Consider the following 14,923-nt stretch of genomic DNA (forward strand, 5'->3'; position numbering starts at 1 on the left):
GGCCTCTTTCCCCATGTAGGAGAAGGATCAGAGCCTAATCCACCACGCTGCTCCAATGCGGGTTGGCGGATATATTCCCTACTATGAGTACGACCTAGCGATCGAGATAGCGATACAAATGTATGTCATGTGCGGGGATCGAACCCGCAACCACCAGCGCAACCGGCACAATCCATAGCTGTGACCGTTGCGCCAACGTGGCGTCTATCAAATAATAATAATAATATAATAATTTCTTTATTTTAGGTAACAATTGATCCATAAAACAATTCTACTTAAACAATTCTAATAACACAAATACAAATAAAACAAAATTAATGAATGTCACGATGAAATAAGGAATAATCCGAGTTCATAATTTTAATTTCCAATTTACGTTTTTGTTGCATAAGGTGAGCCTTAGTGAGTTTATCTATACAAGTAAATAAATTGGAGTGTCTGTTTGTAATATTGAAATAACAGTTTGTTACTTAATGCATAATATGAATGTATAACAGGTACATATACCAAAATAGAATTTTTTAAAATTTTTGTCTGTCTATCTGTCTGTCTGTTTGTTCCAGCTAATCTCTGAAACTGCTAGACCGATTTTGACGCGACGTATCTTAGGCTACTTTTATTCTTGAAATTTATTTACTTTATAAGTCTGCGAACTGAACAATAACTTTTTTGTTCCACGCGGACGAAGTCGCTATGCATATAGCTGTACCCATAAACTTGTGAAAGACCGCGCCTTATTATTGTCAGCGGTTAAGAAAGGGTAAAAAGTTATTTGGAAACTTTCAACAGACGTTTAATAGAGAAAAATAACCCTTCCTTATATTCTTTTATTTCTGTATATTTATCAAATTTATTAATATTTTGATGTTAATATGCAAGGGACTCTATTATTCCCAAATTTCCAATTTCCATTACAATCTACATCCTATAAAAACCAGCATCCTTTGTCCTAGAATAAAAATGAACGTATATACGTCAATCACAACCAGCATCGATTTCGCGCTTTCAGAATTAGGTCCCAAAAAACCAATAAAACACTAGAACAATCTATTGAATTTTCGAAAGCTGTTAAAGCAATCGCACACAGTGACTAAATTTCGTGCGTTTTTTTTTATTTATTTATATAATTGACTTGGTGATCGGGTATACCATATGTTTTGTTTATGTATTTGTTTTTTAAATAGACATCTAGTTTTGTGAAATCATTAGGAACCTATGCCTATATTTTGATTATTCTTTTATTTATTGTGATTGTTCATTTTTATTTATATAATTATCTGAATATTCATACACACTAACAATTCTTGAAATTCAAGCCATACTAGCCCAGAGTAAAAGAGAATGTGTAACTTTTTTTTCTCCAAACTATTACAACATATGTACGATATTGTGAATGTGTATACTACAAACTACATCTTTCTATTTATAGCGAACGAGCATAATCACGTGATCCGCGCTTGAAACTAAAATTTTCGAATTACAAACTTTAAATGAAAGATGCAAGGAAAAGGTAACTTAAATGAGAAACAATGAAATATTTTAATTTCTATTTCTCTTACTAATCGTACAATACTCAACTAGAGCAGTCATTTCAAGCATTTTTTTTATATGACCAAAATACTAAAGACCCCTAAAATGAAGTAACCCTAAATGAGTTGAATCAATCTGCTACAGTTGTTCTACAAGCAATTTACAGCATACTATGTAAAAACCATGCAGAAAACTTACCGCACCACAGTGTGTGTGGACACTAACGAGCAATTTAATAAATAAACACGAAAAACCGCTGACGGATTCTCTCTGACCGTTAAGTTAACGAGACCGTCATCAAATATTGATTGGTTAGACTTTTGATTTTTTCTTCTTTTCAGACTATTTTCGGTTATTCCGTATAATTTTTAACGAATTTCAAAAAAAGAAGGATTCTCAATTCAACTTATTTTTTTGTACGTTACCTCGGTAACTTTTTAGTGGGGTCCCATTTAAATTTAAGCGAATTTAAAATTCGCTTACGTTTAAATAGGACTCATTAACATGTATTGAATTGACTATTTTTTCGACTATCTACGTTGGTGGTGTTCTCGATTTATTACTTGTTGATGTCAATTGAAGTCGCTTTTTTAATAACAAACAAAATAATTAAAACATCATCATTCCAGCCTATTGCAGTCCACTGCTGGATGTAGGCCTCCACAAGTTCGCGCCAAAAATGCGTGAACTCATGTGTGTTGCCCATAGTCACCACGCTGGGCAGGCGGGTTGGTGACTGCAGGGCTGGCTTTGTCGCACCGAAGACGCTGCTGCCCGTATTCGGCCTTTGTGTATCAAAGCCAGCGGTTAGATGGTTATCCCGCCATCTGTCGGCTTCTTAAGTTCCAAGGTGGTGGTGGAACCTTGTTATCCCTTAGTCGCCTCTTACGAACCCACGGGACACCCACACCCTCTTACCCACCCATTAAAACATCACAAACTCATTTTAGTAAGTTCTTCAAGTTTTAGTCAAGTTCTAAAACTCAGCTTACTGATTGTCAGCTTATAGAGCTTTACATTACTAGATCAGACTTTGACGAAGTAAGCAGTTATCTTATTTTCGTTTTAGATGTTTTCTTTAGATATTAATGTTATTTACGATATTATTAAAAAAAAAACATGCCGGATCTCGGTTGAATACGTTTTCAATAATCCATCTATCTCTGGTTTTACTTACATCAAAATTTGCTATTAAGCAAATTCAGAGATAGAGTATTAAAGCTGGCCGTGAGTCATTCTCAAGTAATAACTTGAGCAAAGAAAATAAGTGTTCATTTACATATAGATTCACATAAATTATAAACATTTTTGAATATCATATCAAAAATTGACCACTCCAGCGGGGTTCGAACCCGCGTCTCCGACTGACCGTGTCGGACCGCTGGAGCGGTCAATTTTTGATATGATATTTAAAAATGTTTAGAATTCCTAATGTGTGGGTAACACAAAAATAAAATCGTAGATACATAAATTATATTTAAATATATTAATCATATAAGTATTTTAATCCAAAGCCTCTCACGCCAGTAAAACAATTTCAATATATAGCAAATAATTACTTTATCAATTATTGAAATTTCAATTAAAAATAATAAACGTTACAAATTCGTCGAACCGCAAAGTTGATTGAAATTTACTAATGATGGTTAATACTTAATAAAGTGTGTGTACAAATATACTGTGTACATAGATAAACTCGGTGATACTCGTGGGTTTACTCGAATTAGGTTATTTTAGGGATATGTGGTGTTTTACGAACGAGGTCGAATTCCGTGGCCACTTGGAGAGCAAAGCTAAACTGGCTGCAAAAAGTTCAGAGTTCTGAACAGGGCTGGTTGGTACACAAGAGACATCGACTTCTGCTTTATAAAGATGAGTTTTGAGCTAAAGTATTGTTTGCACTTTTGGACAGATGTCCCTTAATACCAGCTCCACTCATTTGACTCCATCCAACGCTGGGCAGTTCGCATTGTTGATGATTCCAAACTCACGGATAGTTTAGAGCCTCTAAGTATAAGGAGAGACGTTGACTCCCTGTGTGTTTTTTATCGTCTGTATAATGGTGAGAGTCTTGAAGAACTATTTGATGGTGCCGCCGTCACGTTTTTACCATCGCACCATTCGCCAAAGAACTAAGTTGCATATATTAGTAATTGTTCTTGTCGTGATTTTATGGTTAATTTTAATTTGTAATTCCTTTTTAACCGACTTAAAAAAAGAAGGAGTTTACTCAATTCGATTGTATTTTTTTTTATGTATGTTACTTCAGAACTTTTGACTGGGTGGAGCGATTTCGACAAATTTTCTTTTGATCAAAAGGTGGTGTGTGTCATTTGGTCCCATTTAAATTTATTTGAGATCTAACAACTACTTTTCGAGCTATATCTAATAATGCGTTTTTACTTGACGCTTTTTTCGTCGATCTACGTTGTATTACACCGCATAACTTTCTACTGGATGTACCGATTTTGATAATTCTATTTTTATTGGAAAGGGAATATCTTTAGTTTAGTACCATGAAGAAAACCAGGATCTGATGATGGAATTCCAGAGAAATCGAGGGAAGCTCTCGAAAATCCGCAATAACTTTTAACTGGGTGTACCGATTTTAATAATTTTTAATTTAATCGAAAGCTGATGTTTATCATGTGGCTTGTTTACGTTACAACGTTTTGATCGACGGTCTGCGGTCTGCGGAGTGCGGGGCGGGAAACGAGCCCAGCGACGCAGGCGGCGGCCACGGCGAGACACTCCCAATCTGACACCGCGGCGAGGAACAACACGAGATATTTACTCTTCTCCCAATCTATTATTACGGCGAGGAGCAACATGGCTACATATAAATTTTATCGAGATAACTACTTTTTGAGTAATCTTTGATAACGCGTAGTTAATTGACTATTTTTTCGTCGATCTACGTTGTATTACTCGTCGATGTAATTGAAGTCGGTTTTTTTTCGTTTGCGAACAAACACAATTATTGTAATTGTTTTTGTGACCATACAGTCGATGATAGAATTGTTTGTAGGGTAGACGCAAAACTTTGTTTAACAAAATTGTCGAGCTTAATATAAATGTGTTTTTGTAAATGTTATAGCAATATATATAAGTGTTATATAAAATGTGTGTGGCTTTTGCAAGTAAATGTAACGTAATGCATGCTTTTCTTAATCTTACAAATAAATTTAAAAAAAAACACTAAATTATGATTAAATCTGAGCGTCTCTTTCCCGTCCCGTGATTGTTATACCACTATAATTTCAAACAAAAGTCTGACGGCAAGTGATGACTGTAGCCTATGAACGTTTTTAACACCAGGGACGTGTTGCAGTCTCGACTCGTCCTGTCCATTTAAAGCATCCCTAGATGATCTGGCTACATTACTCAATACAGGTAGCCAACACAACTTCAGAGCGGTATCATTTGAATATGATATTTTATAAGATTGTCCCAGTCGTGCTGGTCCAGATTTATAGCATAATATTTCCTGCTGCGCCTAAATTTTTAACTAATTATTTTAATGAGTTCGCTAACCTACATAAGTAATTTTGAGTAACTTAATATTTTGACTATTTTGACTAAGTTGAGGTTGCTAATAACATTGGATATATTATCTGTTAATATGTAAATTTTTATATTATTGTTTGATATTATTTTTTGCCACCTTAACTTTCTTTTATTATAGCCAATTTTTTTTTTTTGCAAATGATTATATTATAGACTTTCGTTTATTTTGTGTATCACCTTATTACGAAATAAATGTTTTCATTTCATTTTCATTTTATATCAACGTAGATACAGAGATTATAGAAGAACACCAAATTCTTACGCCTTTACATATCAATTTAACAGTGAAGTAAACATAGACCTTTAAAACATTTTTTTCCTAAATCATGTAATATGACATTCAACTCGATTTTGATTTACAAGAAAAAATATGCAAACTATCTCATATCCAATTTATTCCTTTTTAACTTGCACAAAGAACTCTTTGTTGTTGCTTCTCGGTAACTCAAAGGTTGCCCAATTATCCCTATCGACAAAGATACGCGTTCATATTCTTTAGATGTATTTGACAATTGACAATACTCTCTTTATATAACCATAGTCAATGATTTTTTCAAAAAAAAATAAACTTTTTTCTATACCAAATAGCTTAGATAGATTTTTCGCTCCTGTACCTACACCATTTCAAATGACACTGAAATGTTTGGAGTCATTTTAAGTATATAATATATATATATATATATATATATATATATACTCCAACTTATATATGTTTATACAGAATAAATCATTATATAAAAAATACGCTACAGTTTACTTAATAAAATGAATAATAAATCATAGAAATAAACATGTAGGCGCCGTTGTTTCATCAAATTTATATCAGTTTAAGACCATCACAATGGCACAGGTGGAGTAAAATATTGTATAATATATGTGACACGGAAATAGACCGGGAGGCGGCTGGAATATGATACATTAAAATTATGCTTGAATAAATGTGAAAACGTTTTGATTTTTAGACATCAATTTTTCGTATTGTTTTCTTCGTTACTATCTCTTTCTTTAGAAATTACGATTATATTGCAGTAACTAATGAAAATTTTAATTTTCATATTTAAATTCATAATATTTATTTATTATGAACATATTAATTGTAAATTATGCTCGTATTTGTAGGAGATTCACTGATACACCCTATGTAACTCATAGGCTCTCTTAGACTCATCTCTCTGTATTATTTACAAAGACTCCTAATAATATTTATTAACTCTTTGTATAGCACCGAGCTCTAAGCTCAGTCCTTCTCCTATAGGACAACAGTCACAAGCTTATTTCAAATAAGCTTAATTAATCACTGGGAACAATATTCTAATATTGTAATCTAAAATGTTTGTCGTTGTCTGGGTGTTTGTGCAGTCTTGTGGGCCTCCCCACCACGCCTCGGAGAGTACGTTAAGCCGTTAGTCCCGGTTGCTATCACGTACCTCTGATAGCGATCGTTACTTATAGTAGGGAATGTACCCGCTAACCCGCATTAGACAACGTGGTGGATTAAGCTCAGATCCTTCTTCTACATGGGGAAAGAGGACTATGCCCAGCAGTGTGATATTACAGGCTGAAGCGAAGCGAAGTGAAGCCTGAAACAACAGTAACGATAGTAAACAGTAAGATATCATTATTTGGTGTTCCGAAAATACTGTAAACACAATTTCTATGCAAAAACAAGATGGCTAAAACAAATTAGCATGGCAAAAATATAAATTACTACCCCTTTTTTTTTAAATTAATAAATTCCATTTTACAAAAACTAGATAAAGATCATATTTTACAGTAGGCGCTCGGTCTACACACGACTTCGTAATTAATATGATTGATGTATAATACATTTCAAACTTCAAATACGCAAACACGTCTAATTAACGTAGACGCTGAGGCGTAGACGAGTTCTGATTTAATTTTCAAGTTCAAATCCAAGTTTAACACTAGACCAGGTTACATTATACCCGCTCGACAAATATGTTTAATTTGCTTTAGGATATTGAAATATATATGCACATACGTATGTGTATAAAATAACACGCACCGCACTGAATTTTAATACGATATTATAAATAATTGTAATGCTCGCAAACAAAAGTTCTGATGTAACATACATAAAAAAAAATAAAAAAAATTACAGTCGAATTGAGAACCTCCTCCTTTTTTGGAAGTCGGTTAAAAAAAGAGTGTGCTTTATTTGACAGTCCTCCCGTGACTACGATCGCTGTAAAGTAATTACTTCAATAATTAAACGACTCATACTAAACTACCGCATCCAGGATTTGAATTATGTGTCTGAGGTTCAGAAACACCGATAATACGAGTGCATACACTCCTACATAACAGATGCCAAAAAACAGCCGTATACCTATTTCAGCAGCAAGTACTAGTACTAGTACTAACCGTTTGCTACACGTTTCTTCCAGTAACTTCCAAAGATTCCACTGCAGGTTGGTGAATACTAACTTTCGAATTACAATACCTTCTCTCAGAAAAGTAATAAATTCTAAATTGTTCATCGAATTTTATTGCAGTGCAAAAATAGCATAATTAATTTAATTTCAAATCAAACATTTTCATCATCAAGAATAATTCCAGTAGCTTTAACGAAAAGCTCTTATAAAGACCTAATCGTCAATACCCATTTAATTTCACTAAAAAAAGAAAAAAAAAGAAACGGAAAATAAAGTGATTGCTTGCGGATATCTTAGGTATAAATAGAAATAATCTCTTCTTACCGAGGTCTGAGGACAAATAAACCTATTTCTCTTGAGTGATTAATTCACAGAAAAACCTTGTTTTTTTTATCAGTCAATAATATGCATAGTACATATGTGGGATTGAGGATGTCAGAGTACCAGCAATGAAACGAAATATCACCTTAACACGTTTATTTTAAAGTTATACCTAATTCACCGTGCACCCGCTCGCTCGTTAACCGTCTCTCTTCCAATTCAAATCTATAATGGCCGAACACACTATATCCCTTTCACTCATTCTTCCTTTCATTCACACTTCACAGATTAACTATTTAAATCATTTACATTCAATAATCATTCCACATTCGGCCCTTCCTGACAACATGGCTGTCCTCAGTCATCCAATGTAATAAAAAAAAAAAATCTTATAGTTCAAGTAAACAATAATAATAAAAAAAAATATTACAGACACTCTTGAGATACATCTTTAAACATTATATACTAAACCTTTTAAACATTATATACTAAACTTTTTAAACGCTATATACTAAACTTTTTAAACAATAAATAAACGGAATACAGAACTACAACTTGTAAGAAAAACTTAATCAATACTTTATTACCTGACAACTTAAATAGCATCTTAAATTGAAAAAAACAAAAACATTATACAAGTAAGTAACATCTTACATTATATACTTAATTATTATAAAGTAGGAAACACTTTTATAACTTTATACACTCTTTTATAACATCTTAATTTATACACTCATCATACATCCTATTAAATCTTTGAAAATAATATAACAAATCAAACCAAACAACTTACAAAAAAAAAAAGTAATTGCTTAATCATAAATCAGGCCATGGCTTCATGAAGTCACATGAAGTGGAGGTTCTACTAGGACCTTCAAAATTAGAGACTACCTTTTCAACATCATACCTATCATTGTTCTTTACATTAGTTACAATATATGGACCTAAAAATTTTGGTTTCAATTTCATACAACTTCCATATTGAGTGCGTTTGATAGCAACCTTATCACCAACATTGTATTTAAAACTTTCTTTCCTATTTTTGTTAAAATTTTTAATATTTTCTTCTTGTGTTTTTAATATTTGTTCCTTTGCTTGTATTCTCAATTCTTCTCTTTGCTGTGTAAAATTATCTATATCTGCTTGCTTAATTAAATCGTAAATTTCTAAATCTTGTTTATTTTTCATTTTTACTCCTATTAAAAGCTCAAATGGTGTAGAACTTACACTTCTTTGGTATGTACTATTAAGTGCTCTTTGTACCGAGCTAACATGTCGATACCACAGCGCAGGTGATTCTATGCACATCTTGGTAAGTACCGCTATAATAATGTGATGTATCCTTTCAACTTGACCATTTGCTCGGGGAACTCCTGTTGTAATTTTCACGTGCTCAATACCTTGTTCTGTACAATAATCCTGAAACAAATGACTAGTGAATGCCGTACCTCTGTCAGTTATAAATCTTAATGGGTTACCAAACGTTTGTTGATGAATTCTAATTTTGTCTATTACTTCATTCGCAGTGAGACCTTTAGTTGGAAACAACCAAACAAACTTTGTAAAACCATCGATAGCTGTAAGAATATAGTTATATTGTTTCTTAGTCTCCGTCATGGGTCCTACATGATCTAGATGAATTGTATGTAGAGGCCTTTCTCCTTTATCTATAGTATGTAAAAATCCTTCTTTTTTACCTGCTTTATTAACTGCTAATAGGCAAGGAATACATGCAGCTATGAACTCTTGAACCTTTTTATTTATATTTTTAATGAAATAATTCTTATTTATCAATTCAGTAGTTTTCTTTATAGAAAAATGGCCATTGGAATGAGCATTCCCAATAACAGCTAATTCCATACTTTTTGGAACAACTAATAATTTTTCATTTCCTTTATAAAGTAATCCATTATCCAAATAATAGTCATCGTAGGGTTTATTATCCTTTAATATGGTCGCAATGGCCCTCAGACCTTCATCATCCTTCTGTGCTTGCCGTAAGTTCTCATGCAATGTTGATACCACACCTACATAGGGATTACGACTTAATGCATCAACGTGTCTCATTAAACTTCCAGACCGATGTTCCACTGTAAAATCAAATTCCTGTAAAAACATTGCCCACCGTGCTACTTTAGGTGTTAAATCTCTTTTTTTAATTGTCATTGTAAATGCTTTGCAATCTGTTACTATTTTAAATTTAACTCCAAATAAATAACATCTAAATTTTTTTACCCCTTCAACGACTGCCATAGCTTCTAATTCATAACTTGAATATTTTTCTTCCTGTGGACTATTTTTACGGCTCATGTAATAAACAGGGTGTAGTTCATTATTTTCATCACATTGCATGAGTATCGCTGCAATAGCAAAACATGATGCATCTGTATGTAATTCAGTTTGTAATTTTGGATTAAAAATCTTTAAAACGGGGCTACTAGTTAACTTTTCCTTTAATGTATAAAATGCTTGTCTTTCTTTTTGATTAAAACTAAACTTTACATCTTTTTTCAAAAGGTTTGTTAAAGGACTTGCTATTTCTGCAAAATTTTGAATATATTTTCTAAAGTATGAGGCTAAGCCAACAAAACTTTGCACTTGTTTAGTTGAGCTTGGTTCTGGGAACTTTGTTATAGCTTCTATTTTATCAACAGAGGGACTCACCTTACCATTACAAATCTCATGTCCTAAGAATGTAATACTTTTTGTTATCAAATTGGCTTTCTTCCAGTTTATTATTAATCCATATTGTGATGCTACTTTTAAAACTTCTTTTAATCTTATTAAAGCTTCTATTTCATCTTTTGCTGGAATTAAAATGTCATCCAAGTATATTAACACCCAACCCCTTAACATCAGGTCACGAAAAATAATAGTTATAAATCTCATAAAGTAATTCGGACATATGCTCATACCAAATGGAGCTCTAAGAAATTCAAATTGTCCAAGGTGACAAACAAAACTTGTGTATTTAACCGACTCTTCTGATATTTTTAAATGAAAGAATCCATCTTTAAGATCCAAGGTACTAAATATCTGTGCATCATATAATTTATCTATGTAGTCTTCGATTAAGGGAATAGGAAATTCATCTTTAATTATTTTCTGATTTAATCTGCGGTAATCAATGCATATTCTGAGTGATAAGTCTTTCTTTCTTAAAAGGACTAAGGGACTTGAATAATCAGAATAACTTACTTGAATAACTCCTCTGTCTAACCATTCTTTTATCTGCTTTTCTACCTCACCTTGCTCTGTTTGTGATATGCGACGTGGACTTGACCTTATGGGGATGTCATCTTTTAATATAATTTTCATTTGAATAGGCGCTTCTTTGATTTGTTGAGGTTGGTAATTGGTTACTAAATTTTGCACTTCATTTTTTACACGTTCATCTAGAATATGATTAATGTCAGGGAAATCACACAACTCATCATAACTACTCATCATACAACTCATAAAATTATCATCTGTTGGGGTAAACCACACTTCACAATCTTTCATACATGTTAATACATTACGCAAAAAAGTGTTACCTAGAATAACTTTCCAAGGAATTGAATCTTTAGGAACAATGTAAAAATTAACATTTTTATATTTATGATTATCTATCAATATATCTAAGGTAGTCGCACCACGGGAATAAACTTTAGCATAACCTATACCAGTTAAAGCAATGTTCATATTTTGATTTATGGGAGCACTCAGTTCGTTGAAAAAATCATTAGCTATTAAGCACACGTCACAACCGGAATCTATTAATGCACTTGTCGTTTTATCGCACAAACTTACAGTTTTTAAAGGTTTTTCACGATATGATTTATTACTTAAAATTTCGCTTACGTTTTCTTCACTTACAACGCCAATGTTGCATTCCTGTTCATCTTCCATCTCTTTCGTTATATTATAACAAGCGTTATTCGTCGTGTGAGTGGCCAATGCTTGTACTTGCCTAAGCGCGGGATCTCCGATGATATCCGAACGCTTCCGAAACGATGACGCTATGTCTTTCTTTGTTGTATGAGTGGCTGGTTTTTGTACTTGCCTAAGCGCGGGATCTCCGACGATATCCGAGCGCTTCCGAAACGATGACGCCGCACAATTTGATGAAATATGGCCGTACTTATTACAATTGAAACATTTTTTACCTTGAGTTCTATTTGGACATTCTTCTGAAATATGATTTTTCTCCCCACAGCTATAACAATGTACACTACGACGATTTTTATGTGCCTTATGCGAATCAATTATTAAGTTATTTTGAAATGTTGCTTTTTTCTTATAAGTTTCATATACTTTAATTTTTTCTTTAAGTTCAGCGTACGTCGATGCACCATAAAGCATAATTTTATTAATTTCTAAGTCTTGAATACCTTCGATAATATATTTAATAGCAATATAATCAGCCATTTTACCTCTTTTACCCATTTCTTTCATTGTGAATACATAATCTAAACAGCTTTCATTTCTTTTTTGTTTGCGGGTAGACATAATTTCATGTATCTTTTTTTGATCGATTATATCAGGAAATTCTTTGATAATAGCTGCTTGAAATTCAGACCATGACTTATGTGTTTTTTCAGCTCGTAACCACAGTGCCGCAGTACCAGCTAATGCACGTTTAGCCACAAGTAATTTTTGAATTTCTGTCCAAGAAAATATTTCACCGTTATCTTCAATTTCTTGAAGCCACTTTGTTATCGGGTAGCAATCGTCTTGACCAGTAAATTTAGGTATAAGCTCCTCCGCCATGTGCAACATAGAATTGTGTTCTCGAGGCATCCTACTTTGCGTTGCCAAGTCCTGTCCATCGTATGGTTTCGACATCTTTTGAAACACTACAGGGCTTAACAAGTTCCACTCGTTTGCAAAATAGTTCCTCGCCAACTACAACCAAACTCGCCGCCGACCACGTTGCCGCTTAACGTCTTTAAAATATAAATTTTGCCTCTTCGTTTGCTGGTATATATCCTCCTTATCCTCCTTATCCCGGACGAGCCCCCAAACATATATGTATAAAAGCCTCACAACGACCTGCAGTAGAATAAATATTATATGGAAGGAGTTCAGAAACACACACACACACACACACACACTTTGTATTTGTTGTAAGTTGAGATTGAACTTGGAGCTGATAGCATACAGCCAGTTGCTAGCAGCACCGCGCAAAGCTTCTGCTAAAATATTGTTTATTATGCTAAATTAGGTTTATGTGGGTGAACGTTTTCAGTTTAAATTGGTAATTTAACTTTGAGATATAAAATAGTTTTCCAAAATATAAAAAAAAAAACTATTTAAGTAGTTTTAGTAGGTAAATAAAATTAATCATAAGATCAATTTTATATCAACTCTTGATTGTAATGCCAATTAAAACCAATTCAAAGCAAAAAAGTAGTCGGAAGCTAATACTTCACACCATTACTATAGCTTCATCTTTTAATTCTAAGGATGAAATAAAAGAAACATACAAAATCTACGCGGTATTGGTGGTGAATAAATAAGGCTAGAGTAGTACCAACCACCACTAATAATAAATAAAAAGCTACCTCGTATAACGTGTGGTCTAATTTAGAAGATGACGGAAAAATTATGGTATATTCAAAGTAAATTATATTTTAAATCTGTATATATTAAATTATTATTGTGATTAGGTCACAACGGGACTGCCATTTTTAGCCCTGCTGAAAAAGTCACTAAACTAAAATAAGTAATAAGCTATTAAGTAACTTTTAAGTGATCTTTGATGCATTAGGCTAGCAATAACCAAAACATTTATGGAAAATAAATAAAAAGGAGTGTATAAAAAAAGAACAATGGAAATTCTAATTAAAGGGTTTGAATTTTTAATAACACATGTGGTACCTTTATGTATGTTATTCACTAAGGCGTCTTCAAGCCTTCTAGCCCACACTACTTTATCATCTTTCTTCAACGCGTCTCTTCAATTACTAAGACTAAATAGTCAAAATATTGATGTTTGCTTGCGAACCAAAACAAATGACTTCAATTACATTGGCAAGTAATACAACGTAGGTAGACAAAAAAATAGTCCAATAAATGCGCATTATCAAAGATTACGTATAAACACTTCATTCAGATCTAGAATAAACTCAAAAAGAGATACAATACAAGCATCAGCTTTCGATTAAAACAAGAATCATCAAAATCGGTCAAGCTAGTAAAAAGTTCTGAAGTAAAATACATTTAAAAATACATTCGAATTGAAAACCTTCTCCGTTTTTGGAAGTCGGTTAAAAATACTAAATACCATTCTCTCGTAACTCGTACCATGCAAAAAGTCCGTGGGGACCGAACAGGCTGCAACTCGGAGTTTGCCAATTAATATTGCATCAATTAATCACAACTTAGAAGTGACAGTGAGCCGTTGTTTGTCTTGAATCGCCGTGGGTGCAGTCGCGTTATAGTTTAAATAGACTAACTAGACTTCACGTAAACAGCTGTTTATTTAACGCCATTTTGAAATATTAAAACCTAACTAGCTTTATTACTTTTGTAGGTTGTGAGTAGATCATACTCATATATGTATGTAGTATGTATGAGGTAGGACACAGCAGGTTATATCATTTAATGAAACAACTTTTTTCGGGTTTTATCGCGGTTTATTAACTTTTTTTTTTTCATTCCCGACGTTTCGGATACTCTACAGCAACCATGGTCACGGGAGGACTGAGTCCGTGACGTCCTAACGTTACAAAGTTATTCGAAACTACCCGACATACATCAATATGTTATTTAATCCTATCTACGAAGAATGTGCTAATTGAGTAATTAATCTGTGGTAAATTATGCTTGGTTTTTTATTTAATTATAATAATGATGGGGTCCCAAGCCGGTGGTAATAGTCAACCATCTTTTCTATTGAGAAATTAAATGAGTAAAATTCGCGTAAACATTAGAAAACAATAGGTTATATCATGCTCAAAATCTGGAGAAGCTCGACTGTGGAAGTATCTTGACCTTACATAAAATCACAGCTAAATAATACTGCTTTGAAGCAGTGTTGTTTTCCTGCGGGGTGTAAGTTGACCAGGGCTCCTGGGGTTAGAGTCAACAAAGCGCTTGCGATTCTTCAGCAGGCCTAGCATGCG

At 33.2% G+C, this 14,923-nt stretch overlaps 1 protein-coding gene across 2 annotated transcripts; it reads right to left on the reverse strand.

Moving 5' to 3' along the window:
- Nucleotides 1-10,492: 10,492 nt before the first annotated feature.
- On the reverse strand, nt 10,493-11,737 carry LOC123665667. 2 transcript variants are annotated; one of them, XM_045599935.1, is made up of 3 exons: nt 11,351-11,737; nt 11,013-11,209; nt 10,493-10,621 (listed from the first exon to the last, which is right to left on the reverse strand). In XM_045599935.1, exons 1-3 carry the CDS (start codon nt 11,703-11,705, stop codon nt 10,607-10,609), a joined length of 567 nt encoding a protein of 188 aa, XP_045455891.1. In that variant the 5' UTR covers nt 11,706-11,737; the 3' UTR covers nt 10,493-10,606. The 2 variants fall into 2 exon arrangements, with proteins under 2 accessions (XP_045455891.1, XP_045455890.1); XM_045599934.1 differs by having other exon boundaries at nt 11,013-11,737.
- Nucleotides 11,738-14,923: the final 3,186 nt, after the last annotated feature.

The sequence above is a fragment of the Melitaea cinxia genome, chromosome 24 (genome assembly GCF_905220565.1).
Source record: "Melitaea cinxia chromosome 24, ilMelCinx1.1, whole genome shotgun sequence".
NCBI lineage: Eukaryota > Metazoa > Arthropoda > Insecta > Lepidoptera > Nymphalidae > Melitaea > Melitaea cinxia.